This window comes from Neoarius graeffei, chromosome 4, assembly GCF_027579695.1.
Source record: "Neoarius graeffei isolate fNeoGra1 chromosome 4, fNeoGra1.pri, whole genome shotgun sequence".
In the NCBI taxonomy this organism is placed as follows: Eukaryota; Metazoa; Chordata; class Actinopteri; order Siluriformes; family Ariidae; genus Neoarius; species Neoarius graeffei.
This window is the reverse complement of record NC_083572.1, coordinates 32,509,567-32,522,966: the sequence shown is the minus strand read 5'-3', so window position 1 is coordinate 32,522,966 and position 13,400 is coordinate 32,509,567. Positions and strand designations below refer to the sequence as shown.

Genomic DNA, 13,400 nt, shown 5'->3' with positions numbered 1-13,400 from the left:
CTCAATCAGGGATACCATCTGGTCCAGCTGCTTTCCCAGTCTTCGTTCTTTTCATGGCTGCCCTCACCTCATCCTTACCAACCAACTCTGCTTTCTGATTTGTTGTCTCCAACGAATCTGACCTTTTCTCTCTTGGATTTTCCTCATTTAATAAATCCTCAAAGTACTCTTTCCACCTTCTTAATACACTCTCTTTGTCAGCACATTTACATCTTTCATCACTCTTACTGTACCTGCTGTACATCCCTCGCTTCCCTGTTTCTCTGCCTAGCTAGTCTGTACAGGCCTTTCTCTCCTTTGTTCTCCAGTCTTTTGTTCAACTCCTGGTATGCATCTGCTTTCACCTTTGCTATTGCTCTTTTTGCCTTCTGTCTCATCTCTCTGTATAACTGCCTGCTTTCCTCATCTCTCTGATTTTCCCAATTCTTCTTTGCTAGCCTCTTCTCTTTTATAGTTTCCTGCACTTCTTTGTTCCACCACCATGTCTCCTTGTCTTCCTTCCCAATGACCACCCTAGTATCTTCCTTGCTGCCTCTCTTACTAGTATAGCAGTAGTATTCCAATCTTCTGGCAGACTTCCATTATCGCTCAATGCTTGTCTCATTTCTTCCCTAAACTCCTTCTGATGTTCAACCTCTTTTAGTTTCCACCACTTAATCTTCGGCTCTACTATTTCACGCTTCCTCTTTTTCACTTTCAAGCTCATCCTGCACACGACCACTCGATGTTGTCCAGCTACACTCTCCCCTGCCATCACTTTACAGTCTCCAATCGCCTTCAAGTTACCCCTTCTGCAGAGTATGTTGTCCACCTGTGTAGATCTTCCTCCACTCTTAAATTTCACCCTGTGCTGCTCTTTCTTCTCAAAGTATGTATTGACTATTGCCAAATTCATCCTCTTTGAAAAATCAACCACCATTTGCCCTTCCACATTTCTCTCTCTTACACCATATCTGCCCATCACACACTCATCTCCTCTGTTTCCCTTGCCAATATGTCTGTTGAAATCTGCTCCTATCAGCATGCGCTCCTCCCTTGGTATACTTTCTACCACTTCATCCATCTTTTCCCAGAAAGACTCTCACATCCAACCTGTGGGGCGTACGCGCACACAACATTGATTACCACTCCTTGAATCTCCAACTTCATGCCTATCACTCTGACGTCCTCTTCACATCAGTCACACTGTTGACCAACTCTCCCCTCAAAAGTATACCAACACCATTTCTCTTTCCATCAACTCCATTAGAAAACACCTTGCATCCACCTCCAATGTTCTTGGCCTTGCTTCCCTTCCACCTTATCTCCTGCACACACACAATGTCCAACTTCCTTCTTTCCATCATACCTGCTAACTCTCTCGCTCTGCCAGTCAATGTTCCCACATTCAGTGTTCCTACCCTCAATTCTAAGCTCCTTCCCTTCCATCTTTTACGCTCTCTCCTAACACACACACACACACACACACACACACTTTCTCCTTCTCCATTTTGACGCACAGTAGCATGCTTTCCACCATCACCCTGTTGACCAACAGTACAGGAGGCGGTCGTTGTTAACACGGGCCCTGACCGATCTGGTATGGTATTTCTCTTTTCAATCCGCATGTTAGATTTGGCACGGTTTTACACCGGATGTCCTTCCTGACGCAACCCTCTCCAATTTATCCTGGCTTGGGACCGGCACCACGAGTACGCTTATGCACCCCCAGTGGCTGGATTGTGTTAACTCTGTCTAATATCAAGAAATGCAAACGTACACACAGGCTGTGAAAAAACATTTCTCATTTATTGTGTAAAACTTTGTAATTACATTTCCGTATTCGGTTTACTCACCGCCATTCAAACTCCGGTACTTCCTGGTTTATACGGGGGAAACCAAGGGACTGTACCACTTGGGTCAATTGGAGGGATTTCGCAGGTGGATGGTGGGTTGAACCATTTTGACAGGGGTGTTTTAATGTTTATTACTTTTAAATATTTTTATTTGCACATAAGGTATTTTGATGGGATAAAATGGTTTTGAGGTTTTATGTATTTCTTTCTTTGAGTTATTATTTTGTAATGTTATTTAGTTAATTGATTATTTTTGGCATTGGGGTTGCCTAGTGGGTGGGGCTACACCTGTCTAAGGCTACAGCTAGCCTTAGGCTGTATTAGGTCCCATGGCCTCAGTATGTCAGTGATGGTGGTGCAGGTAACATGGTTGATTTGAAATGTATTGAGAGTTTTGTGCAAGGTCTAGAAAGACCTAGCCTGGTAAACTTATGCCTATTTTGTTTTGTTGTTGAACAGTTTTTGTTTTGTATTTTGGGATGCTTATTTGCACTGTAAATATTTGCACAATTTTAAAGTGAAAAGAGAAGAAGAAAAATAAAGGAATGTTTTTAGTGGAAAACGTTTTTGGCCTCTTCTGTCTACTCTGCCGAGTCTATGGCATAATATAATCCAAAATAATAACAACATGCTAATGTAATTAATAGCCTACACATGCAGTTGGAATGTCAGCCAATAAACCATAATTATTAAGTAAACCTGTGTTTTTGTTGAAATAATTTATTAGTATTAAACTAACTTGCAGAGAGAAAAAGGTTTAATTATTTATATTTATTAATACCATGTCATCACGTTTGTGCTCTGAGCACCTGTAATGCACTGGCAAGTACCTACTGACACATCTTTTCTGGTGCAGGTAATGCAATATGACGCATGCATTATTTACAAACTTTTTTTTTTTTTTTATTGCACAGGTCAATTTCCCAGATGTGGAGAAGGTTGACTGGCTTAATAAGGTATGCCACTCTCTTCAGTTTTATGAAATGTCTTTACTACCTTTAGTGGTTTTCGGGGGGGGAAGAAAAAAAAGAAGCCCTTATGCTCCATCTCTAGCCTTCCCATAAAGGCAGAAGAGGAAAAACCCACCGCTTCAACCAACCTCTCGCAAATGTTTTAAAAATATACAGCATCTTTATTTTGGTCTTTTGTTATATAAAAGAACTGTATAAAGCAAGAAATCCTTTACAATAATGTTAAAAACAACAATGAAAGTTCAGGGTTTTTTTCTCCTCTCTCGTATAGTTGTGCTTCTTTAGTCACAACAGGAAATGTATGTAACCCTGCCTAAAACCAAATGCTTGGCTCAAGAAAAGGGGCAGCTCGTTCTGTAAATGGCATCAGTTTTTCCGTGCATACCCACACACTCGTGTGCATGCACACATGCACATAGGCATGCAGGCATACAGCCACTTCCTGGCATAGATGTGTTTTGCTTGACGTACTTTTTCAATTTTAGAGTTCAAAACTTAGTATTGCATTCTGTCAGACTTTCCAAATTTAGTTTTGCATGAAAAAGGAGGGATAGGGAGAACATACACCATTCCACTGGCCAGAAGCCAGTTCCTAATCTGCTTGTTCTGAAGCCAGGCCTGTGTTCTAATAATAGACTAGCTGGAGTCAAATCTTAAATCAAATAAATAAAATGCCTGGCCAAATAGTTCTTGAGTTTGTGTAATAGTTGCTTTGGACTCACTCCCCTACCACACCCACAACCCTCTATTCACTACTTATAAATATCTCATGAAACAAGACAGTCCTCATTTACCCAGGCCATATACCAACAGTTCTGATTGTCATTACAAGCCTTTGAAAGATCTTCAGACTCCTTCAGTTTTTTTCACATTTTATTGTCTTTATAGATTTTATTTAACCTGGATTAAAGAGTACTTTTTGCCATCAGTTTACACACAATAACCCATTATAACAAAGTGAAAAATACGTTTTTTTTAATAAATTTGTAAAAAAAAAAACAAGCAAAATCTGAAAACCTCTCATTTAAATGTCATATTTCTTTTTTATAACTTTTTTATTTTTTATTGAAATTTTCTTTCAACAATTAGTGTCAGGTTTTACACACTTCACAAAGCAATTATTCTCACATCAGTGTCCTTATTGTCCAGCGATGGTGGTGGTGTCCTCCTGCTGTGTTCTATAATCTGTCCATTTCTCCCATTTTTCCTGAAATTGTGCCTCTTGTAATCGTAGTTTGTGTAATTTTTTTCCATTACAAATATTTCTTCCACAGTGCACACCCGCTGCTCCACTGTCGGTGGTTCTGCTCTATACCATAACCTTGTTATTGCTTTTTTACTTGCTGATAGCAGAACTTTAACAAGATACTCATCCTCTTTTTGTATTATATCTTGTGTCAAATTTCCCAAATAAAGTATCTTACAAGATTTGGGTATCTCATATCCTATTATTTTTCTTAAACCCCACCATATTTTATCCCAATATCCTATTATCTTTTGGCAAGACCAGAAAATATGCATATGGGGTATATCCATGTGTCCACATAGCCTCCAGCATGGTTGCTGGTTACATTCAGTTACCTTCCTAATGTTTGGAGTTACGTATAAAAAAAAAAATCTGACTACATTTTTCCAATTGAATTCTCTCCAGATCCTGGAGCTAGTGGCTGTGCACTGCATTTTACAAATACGCAAAATTTACAAATTTTGCATGCCGATTTTCTTCAACCCTTCTCATCAGAAGACGCTCCTGTCGAGGTGTTAACTTTCTTGGACGACCTGTACATCTCTGTGAGATGGTTGCAGTTCCATCTTTCTTAAATTTTTGTACTACTTTTGCTACAGTATTCTGACTGATAAGTAAAGCTTTGCTGATCTTCTTGTAGCCTTCACCTTTGTGGTGTAAAGAAATTATTTTCTTTGGGGAATTCTGAAGAGACAAGTTGAGCATCACTCTCCATCCAGCATCCAGTCACTAAAAGAAGTCATTGTTGAAGAATGGAAAAAGATTGATGTTGCAAAATGTTGCCAACTTGTTCATTCCATGCCTAGAAGACTTGGTGCTGTCATTAAAAATCATGGAGGCCATACAAAATACTAGATGTAGTAATTTTTGTTGTGGGGTGTACTCATTTTTGCACCACCGTAATTTGAGTAAAACTGAAAAAGTGTAATCTAAGTTATATTATTAACCTTACTTTCACATTATAAGTTAAACAGATGTTATATTAAACTTTGTCTTGTCAACATTTTGGAAATTGTTTGTGTTCATTGAGATTGTTTAAAATGTTACTTTTCAAAGGGGGTGTACTCATTTACGCTGAGCACTGTAGATGTTTATATAACTACACTGAACAGTTCTAGTTCTCTTGTTCTCTCTCATTGTCTGTCTATTTATCTGTCTGTCTCTTTCTCTGCAGATCATCCAGCAAGCATGGCCCTTTATTGGTCAGTACTTGGAGAAGTTGCTAACTGAGAGCATTGCACCATCCATCCGAGCATCCAGTACACATCTACAGACCCTCAGCTTCACCAAGATTGACTTTGGTGACAAGGTTCGTTTCACTACCAGTTAAAAAATTTGACACCACTTCTCATAGAAGGATTTTCTTCAGTTTTATTATTTTCCTTGTTAGAATAATAATGAAGACATTAACACTATAAAATGGAATGGTATGAAATTACATACAGACTGTGGAAAGTGCTATATTTATAACAAAAACTATTTTATATTAAAAGCCCTCATGATTCTTGATGAAATAGGAATAACTTTTTTTTCCCTTAACTTTGTAAGGAACAATGCGTATATTTATTATATTGCTGTATCAGACAGTGGGAGCTAGAGTTTCCTAGTGGATGTTTTTGAATGATCATTCATCTTCATTTATAATTACTGAATTAATGGTAGTAGAGAATGAATGAATACAATTGCAGTAAGAAGTTTTATTAAAATTCAAGCAGGCAAGTCCAAAATGTGAGGTAAAAACAATGTCACAAAACAGACAAAGATCAGGCGATTGGCAAAAAAAACCATGAACTTGGCAAAAAAAAAAAAAACATGAACTTGGCAAAATCCCAAAACTACAAGAATCCAAAAGAAAAGAAAACAGCAGAAGAGGCTTGGAAGTTCAGGCACATGTACACTGAGTGTTACATCGCAGTTTGAAAATTAAATCTAGAGTCTTTAAATGCAGTGGCAGTGCTTGCAGAAAAAAGTGTGTGTGTGTGTGTGAGAGAGAGAGAGCGTGCACGCACTGGGAGCCGTAGTCCGTGGTGGCCATGTTTGAAGGCATTCTGTAAAACAATGTTCATGTTTAAAGTGTGTTCTGGTGAATGGAGTTATGGGTGGATTCCACCAAATACATGACAGCCACAAAATGGATTTGAATAATGAAGCAGATTTGGATGGACTTTGTGATGTGGTCCTATCTTCTTTATACAGCATTAATAGTAGCATGGTTTTTAGAACAACATTTTTGGTCTCGTATACAAAAACAAGCATGTTCATGTTTTAACAGGCTATGAAAGTTGTCGGAGTCAAGGCTCATACTGAGAATGAAAAAGGACAAGTACTACTGGATGTCTACATCAGGTGAATCTAAAATGTTTTTATAGCAATAGTTTGTAATTTTTTGTAATATTTAATAGTTCTGTATCTGACTGCACAGAGAGAGGGGTTCTAAGTGCAAAAACAGTTGTGGTATCTTGAGCACATGATAATGTCTCTATTATACAGTAGTGTACATTTTGAATGTGCAGAAAAATAAAAGCAGTGGAAGTTCTTGCATTTCACTTTAGTAAACAGAATTGCGGGGCGCCAGATTAATTTTTGCTACTTGTAGCACTTAGTGAAACTTTTGGGAGCACCAGCAGAAAATTTAGGTGCACCACTTAAATTGACATGCAGTTCAACATGTTTTCATTCTACATGTAGTCTTTAGCATCTGCCATCTTGGTCAGACTTCATTTGTTACTCCTGCCTCCCTAGAGAATGCCACATACCAGATACATTACACACTGAACTGATTGATTCTCATATGGTTCTATTTTGCATGAAATTGAAAGTTTCCATCTCAATTTTGCCTGCCTTGGCAAATTCACTCCTACTGGTCTGGTCGGTGTGATGTCATATCCAGCAGTGGTTTGACAACTTGGTGAAAACAAATTGACGGAAGCATTAATAACTAAACATGTTGGATATGTAATGCTGATATTGTGGTGGTGCGTTTTGCACATGATAAAATATAATTTAATAATAACAGGTGAGACATAGAATTGCTGAACTTAAATGATTTATTTAACACTGTTGTATGCATTGTCTGCAAGTAGATCTGCACTCTGTCTGCAATAGACTTTTTTTTTTTTAAATATCAACTTAAATGTCCATAGGTAGTAAAAAAAAAAAAAAAAATTGTAAAAAAAATTTAAATCAATTTTAGCTGTTGTAGGGTTTATAGACATTAGTTGTAGTTAGTGAAATCTGCATTGTCTTTTGTGTTATTTAGTGAGCTACTGTTTACATTAGGTAACTAGCTAAGCAGCTAATGAGCTAGCTAGGTTCGTGTTCTATGACTAGCATGATAGTGGTAATGAGCTCAAGTTCTTGCTGGTATGGTCACACTGTCTTCACTTACATTCATAGTTGTTGTCTAACATCATTCAATATTTAGGGCCTGAGCACTGTAGGTGCAAGGACCCTATTGGATCTGTCAGGTGTCGTGTCCCCCACTTGACCATTTTTGAGATGATTCCCATGAGAGAAACTGATAAAATTTGGAACACATATCAGTGCTTGTGGCAGTTACTCAGGTACATTTTTGATATCTTACAAGGTGTTGAAATGGTGACCCAAATTTGTCTCTCACCAGGCAAACAGGAAGTGCTGCAAAAGTTCATGATGTGTTGCTTGAAATGGCTTGGACCTCATAAGTTGTTGGTTATGATGATGATCATACTATCCACATACCCAGTGACACCAGGCACAGATTTAACCCCCCCCCCCCCCCCCCCCCAAAAAAAAAAAAAGAAAAAAAAGTTTTAGTACATGGCTACTTGGAATTGTGACTTGATTTTATTGCTGATACCGAGATATGCCCACCGTTTTTTAATTAATAAAATAAAAAAATAAACAGATCACTATGTGGATTGGGCTGAAGAGTTTATGGTATAAATTTATGTTTAATAGTGGGTCCTAGCTTAGGTTTTTCACTAGTGACACGAATGCAGTGAAAAGTAAGCTGGTTGAGTCCTGTTGGATTTTAACAGGGTGCGGGAACTTTGTGCATCTACATAACATACTGTATACCCGGACTGCACTGTAGACTACATGTAAAGGGTGTGCGCCATCCTTTTATATTATGGTATCGTTAACATGCATGTTCACAATCCAAAATAACATTGCAGCAGGCTTACTGTATACACACACATGTTGGCTGTCCGGCTACTGTTTGTATTCATTGATAGGGTATCCCTGTACTTGCTATACTATACCCTGTGTATGTACATGGTACACGTCTAGTCTGGGGTATGACTTTAAACTGCAACCAGTGGTGAGTCTTAGGTCCAGGAGGACTTGAGTATTGGGGAAAGTGGAGTTACCCCTTAATCACCATTGCTCCCAGGTCCGCTCTGACCCGGAGTGGTAGCACCTGCCTGGGTTCCAGCTATGGGTTAAATAGTACATCACCAATAAGGTGCTGGCAGCAGGGCGCTTTTCGGTGCAATGTGGCAGATGAACCCAACAAGGTCAATGGCACGCCACCAGATGGCATGCGGAAGAGCCACTCAAATGGCCAGTGGATGGCATCACTCAGCAAGTCAGTTGTCACTGTGGGCAAGGCAAGTTTATTTATATAGCACATTTCATACACAATGGCAGTTCAATGTGCTTTACAGAAGCAAAAACAGTAAACAATAGAGAAATAAAATTACATAAAATAATTTTATTTTTAATCTAAAACAATTAATTAAAAGAATTAAAAGAAAATAATAAGAATTAAACAACAGTAGATCTAAAATAATAAAATGCCAAAAAGAAAAAAGGAGAAAAAGAAAAAGAAACCAGCGGAATAAAATAGAATAAAATTAAAGTAAATTTAAAACATGCAGAGAAAGTAAAGATTATAAAAAATGTAAAAATATTAATTATTTAACAGAAAGCATATGAAAACAGCTTGGTCTTTAACCTAGATTTGAAGCTGCCAACAGCAGGAGCATTTTTAATATCCTCTGGCAGTTGGTTGCATAGATGTACTGCATAGTAGCTAAAAGCTGCTTCACCACACTGTTTTAACAACTGGTTTTAATAGTAAATTTTTCTGTTGCGATCTGGTAGATCTGATTGGGTTAGGCCGCTGCAACATATCAGAGAGGTAATTGGGCCCTGTACCATTTAGAGATTTATACACCAGCAGCAATGCTTTAAAGTCAATTCTGTAGCTTACTGGAAGCCAGTGAAGGGACCTTAGAATTGGGGTAATGTGCTCTGTTCTTTTTGTTCGTGTGAGAACCCTCGCCGCTGCATTTTGAACCAGCTGAAGTTGTTTGATGGTCTTTTTTGGCAGGCCTGTGAAAAGGCCATTGCAGTAATCAACCCTACTAGAGATGAAGGCATGTATTAGTTTTTCCAGATCATTTTTTGACATAAGTCCTCTTAGTTTGGAAATGTTTTTTAGGTGATAAAATGCCGTTTTAGTGATTGCTTTCATGTGACTGTCAAAGTTTAGCTCGCTGTCAATGAAAACACCAAGATTTTTAACCATTTCTTTAGTTTTAATCCCTTTTGTGTCAAGAATAGTGGTAATCCTGTCTTTCATCTTTTTTTCCAAATAGAATTACTTCTGTTTTATCTGTGTTCAACTGAAGAAAATTTTGTGACATCCAGCTATTGATTTGATCGATGCACTGGTAGAGACATTCAAGGGGGGCATAGTCATTTGGTGATAGAGCAAAATAAATTTGGGTATCATCTGCATAGCAGTGATACAAAATTGAATTTTTATTGATAATTTGCCCAAGTGGGAGCATATAAAGGTTGAAAAGTAATGGTCCAAGAATCGACCCCTGGGGGACACCACAGGTCAAGGGCATTGACGTTGAGGAACAATTTCCCAGGGTAACAAAGAAGCTTCTATCTTTTAAGTATGATTTTAACCAATTGATGACTTTACCAGTCAATCCAACCCAGTGTTCAAGTCGATATAGCAGTATGTTGTGATCAACAGTATCAAAAGCTGCACTGAGGTCCAGTAATACCAGGACCGATGTTTTGCCTGCATCAGTATTAAGACGTATGTCATTTATAACTTTAATCAACGCTGTTTCAGTGCTATGATTGGCACGAAATCCTGACTGAAAATTATCAAAACGGCTGTTTGATATCAAGAAGGCAGTTAATTGATTGAAGACAATTTTTTCCAGGATTTTCCCGATGAATGGTAGATTTGATGTTGGCCTGTAGTTATTTAACACTGAAGGATCCAGATTATTTTTTTTAAGAAGGGGCTTTACAACAGCTTTTTTTAGGGACACAGGAACAACGCCAGTCTCCAAGGATGTATTTATAATTTGAAGCACATCTGTAATTATAAGATGAAGAACAGACTTAAAAAAGTTGGTGGGCAGAATGACCAATTCAGATGTTGAAGAACTGAGATTTTGTACAGTTTTTTCAAGAGTCTCATAATCAATTAAACAAAATTCTGACATTGTGTTAAAGTTATCTATCTGTGTCATTGGTGATTGCAGTTTTTCAATTTTTTGCAACTGAGATATATTATGAGAAATATTCTGCCTTATTTTATCAATTTTACCTTTGAAAAAAGATGCAAACTCATTGCATTTATTAACTGATAGAAGTTCAGGTGCTAATTGTGGTGGGGCATTAGTTAGCTTCTCTACTGTTGAAAATAGCACACGGGCATTGTTCATATTCCTGCTGATGATGTTGGAGAAGAAAGACTGTCTTGCTTTACGAATTTCATAATTATAATTACAAAGCATCTCTTTATGGATTTGATAATGGTTGTGAAGTTTAGATTTGCGCCATTTTCTTTCAGTCTTTCTACATTCTCTCTTTAGCAGTTTAACAGCCGGGTACTGTTTCCATGGTGCTTTCTGCTTATCATTGACTCTTTTTATTTTGAATGGAGCAATATCATCCATAATTTGGGTCATATTTAAATTAAAAAATTCCAGTAAATCATCTACAGAGTCTGACATTTTGGTTGAGTTCTGTAAGAGAGCTTGCTCAAAAAGAACACGTGTTGTCGTTTATGACTCTCCTACCTATAGTCGTTGAGCTATTCTGAATGTGAGGAGACATAGAAACTTCAAAGAAAACACAGAAATGATCAGATAATGCCAGGTCAACAACAGTATAAGAAACAGTAAGACCCTTTGTGATGACGAGGTCAAGAGTATGACCACGAGAGTGGGTCGGTCCCTGTACATGTTGTACTAGGTTAAAGTTATCAATAATTGCAAATAGTTCTTTGGCATAAATGTTATCAGTATTATCTACATGCAAGTTAAAATCCCCAGATATAATAAGACAATCAAACTCTAAGCAAATGACTGATAACAGTTCACCAAACTCTTCAAGAAAGACTTTGGCTGAATGTCTCGGAGGCCTATAAATAGTTAATAATAATATGTTAGGAGAGCATGTAACAAGTGCACATAAGTGTTCAAAGGACGTAAAATCACCAAGTGAGGACTGTTTACATTGAAAAGAGACTTTGAATATATTTGCGATCCCTCCACCTTTCCCTTGTCGGGTAACATTCAAAAAATTAAAATTTGGGGGAGCTGCTTCGATAAGGGTGGTAGCACTATTTGCTTGATCCAGCCAGGTTTCAGTTAGAAGCAAAAAATCAAGATTGTGTTTACAAATAAGATCATTAATTAAAAATGACTTGTTTAAAAGTGATCTAATGTTCAGAAGAGCTAGCTTTACAGAAATTCTAGAAGCTATATTTGGTTGTGCACTTTGATGCTGTTTTAAAACAGGAAGTGGGGCAACTTCCATACCCATCAGGTCTTTGATACTTTTGTGCACCACTTTGCATCAGGTCTGGAGGTCCAGAGAGACAACACGATGGGGGCATGACATTGTTTGTCTTACATTACTGTGCAAAGCGCTTTGCAAGGAGAGGAGAACAGTATGCGAGAGCTCACGAGGCCAGACATTCTGTGGCGGCTCAGCCGGGCCATTCGTGCCGCCGCTGTGGGTAACTGTCACTCTGGTGTGGGCCTCGCAGCCCATCTGTGTTTCTGCGCATCCTAATGAAGCAGTCATCATCGCTAGCAATGGACAACCGACAATGCCATGGTATACGTGCCGTTTGGGGTGAGCCTCACTTTGATTTTTACAACAGTGGCTGGATGGGTCTGTGAGAGATGTTGATTTTTGCAACGTCTCTGAAGAAAATCTGCTTCCATCATCAAGGAATTCCTCTCCGGCACATTAAAAATGTGTATAGGAGCACTATGCTGGAAGAGTACCTAAATGCTCTGATCCTCCTGTTCATCCACAGAGACATTAAACTGGATTATGACAGTTATTAATATGTACGCTACAAAGCACCCAAGAAGAATGCTTTTTATTAATCCCCTGAGTCTTGGGAACTAAGACCTTATTATAGGACTTGTTCACATGCAACTCTTACAATCATTGTATGGTTATTTCAGTCTATTAGACTCAGGAGCTCAGATTGCAGTTACTGACTTTGTATTATATAGACATGCAACTCTTGCAGTCTTTGTTTATAGTTATCTTGGTATTAAAGGGATAGTTCGGGATTTTTGACATGAATCTGTATGGCATCCCCATCAATAGTGTCGTGCAAATACACTGACTTACCCCTGACAGCATCCTGTGAGTCCAGTTCTTGTCCAGTTTTGGTCCAGACGAAAGTAGTCCGGCAAGTTTGTTGGGGTCACGAAAGTAAAACGTTTTTCGTCTCAAAACAGTATGTGTTCAAAAGAGTGATATATTTGCATCACAAAACCGTTGCCAAATAAAAAGTCAGACCTCGAAATCGCTTGGCACTATTTTCTCTCCCTTCTTATCACTGCGCGCTGCCGGCTTCATCCAGCTGCGGCTCCAGCTTCAAGGATAAGCTGGAGCCGCATAAGTAGGAGTCCCGGCGGGTGGTTTGTATTCGATTCGTTTATATCCCGACCTTGTCAGCTGTCACATTTATGTTCATGGACCCGGTAAGCTGGTAAATAATATTTATTTATTTTTTTCTTTACCAAATTCTAACAGAAAACGAGAGCGCCTGAAAGGGAAAACCGAGCCGCCTCACGGCTGTAATGCAAATTGCTTTCCTCCTCAGTATACAAGTGTGCTTCCATGGCAGGGAAAAAGAAACTACCACTGCTGCCTATGTAGTGCCCTATTTATACAAATAGGAGTCATTCAGGATTCAGCCATGTTTTTGCTCCGTGTCATGGCTGAATCCTGAATGACTCCTATTTGTATAAATAGGGCACTACATCCGCAGCTGGATGAAGCCGGCAGCGCGCAGTGATAAGAAGGGAGAGAAAATAGTGCCAAGCGATTTCGAGGTCTGACTTTTTATTTGGCAAC

The 13,400-nt window shown here is 38.5% G+C and overlaps 1 protein-coding gene across 1 annotated transcript in view; it reads left to right on the top strand.

The window, feature by feature from the left end:
- Positions 1 to 13,400, top strand: part of esyt1b (extended synaptotagmin-like protein 1b) — a 227,765-nt gene that overhangs the window by 25,004 nt on the left and 189,361 nt on the right. Inside the window, exons 2-4 of the mRNA XM_060919134.1 lie at positions 2,750 to 2,791; positions 5,227 to 5,361; positions 6,325 to 6,398. Coding sequence (XP_060775117.1) covers positions 2,750 to 2,791; positions 5,227 to 5,361; positions 6,325 to 6,398 — 251 coding nt within the window. The remainder of the gene's footprint in view (positions 1 to 2,749; positions 2,792 to 5,226; positions 5,362 to 6,324; positions 6,399 to 13,400) is intronic.